The 1,106-nt window shown below is 41.2% G+C and overlaps 1 protein-coding gene across 1 annotated transcript; it reads left to right on the top strand.

The window, feature by feature from the left end:
* Positions 1 to 287: 287 nt before the first annotated feature.
* Positions 288 to 1,106, top strand: LOC100955337 (olfactory receptor 4F6; the record flags this gene model as incomplete). Its single annotated transcript, XM_003791806.2, has 1 exon — positions 288 to 1,106. A coding segment is annotated over exon 1 (813 nt), but the record flags the coding sequence as incomplete, so codon positions are not given.

Genomic DNA, 1,106 nt, shown 5'->3' with positions numbered 1-1,106 from the left:
ATTATGTAAAATGCCTTTAGCTCATAGTCTTTGGCTCATAAATAATACTTAAAAATACAACAGAACTGTTCATTCAAATGAATAAAAGAGCAGTTATTCTGTGTGATATAATTTTTGGCAATAAAACAATTGATGAATATAAATTGATTTGTGATCGGAATAGTCTCTACAGGCATAAATGAGCCTTTAATTTTTAAATTGCCCACTATTTTGCCAAGATCAGTGCTATTTGTCCTAAGTCAGTGTTTCCCTTTCCTCTCCTCTTTCAGGTGGCATGAGAGTTGTCATTGCTGATGGAGGCAACGGATGAAGCCAACCACTCTGTGGTGTCTGAGTTTGTGTTCCTGGGGCTCTCTACCTCCTGGGAGATCCAGCTCCTCCTCTTCCTCTTTTCTTCAGTGTTCTATGTGGCAAGCCTGATGGGAAACCTCCTCATTGTGCTAACTGTGACCTCTGACCCCCACTTACAGTCCCCCATGTACTTCCTGCTGGCCAACCTTTCCATTATCGATTTGATATTTTGCTCCTCCACAGCTCCTAAAATGATTTATGACCTTTTCAGAAAGCACAAAACTATCTCTTTTGGGGGCTGTGTAGTTCAAATCTTCTTTATCCATGCAGTTGGGGGCACTGAGATGGTGCTGCTCCTGGCCATGGCCTTTGACCGATATGTTGCTATATGTAAGCCTCTCCACTACCTGACTGTCATGAGTCCACGAATGTGCATTTTAATTTTAGTCACTTCCTGGGTAATTGGCCTCATACACTCAGTAACTCAGTTGACTTTTGTTATAGACTTGCCTTTCTGTGGCCCTAATGAATTAGACAGTTTTTTTTGTGACCTTCCTCGATTTATAAAACTTGCGTGCATAGAGACCTACACACTGGAATTCATGGTTACTGCCAATAGTGGACTTATTTCTGTGGCCTCCTTTTTAACTCTGATCATCTCATACATCTTCATTTTGGTGACTGTTCAGAAGAATTCTTCAGGTGGCATATTCAAGGCCCTCTCTACTCTGTCAGCTCATGTCACTGTGGTGGTTTTATTCTTTGGGCCCTTAATTTTTTTCTATATGTGGCCTTTTCCTACGTCACATCTGGAT

Source organism: Otolemur garnettii, unplaced genomic scaffold (genome assembly GCF_000181295.1).
Source record: "Otolemur garnettii isolate 467f Iridium unplaced genomic scaffold, OtoGar3 scaffold00050, whole genome shotgun sequence".
NCBI classification, from domain to species: domain Eukaryota; kingdom Metazoa; phylum Chordata; class Mammalia; order Primates; family Galagidae; genus Otolemur; species Otolemur garnettii.
Note: the sequence above shows the minus strand (reverse complement) of the source record. Positions and strands in the feature narration are given on the sequence as shown.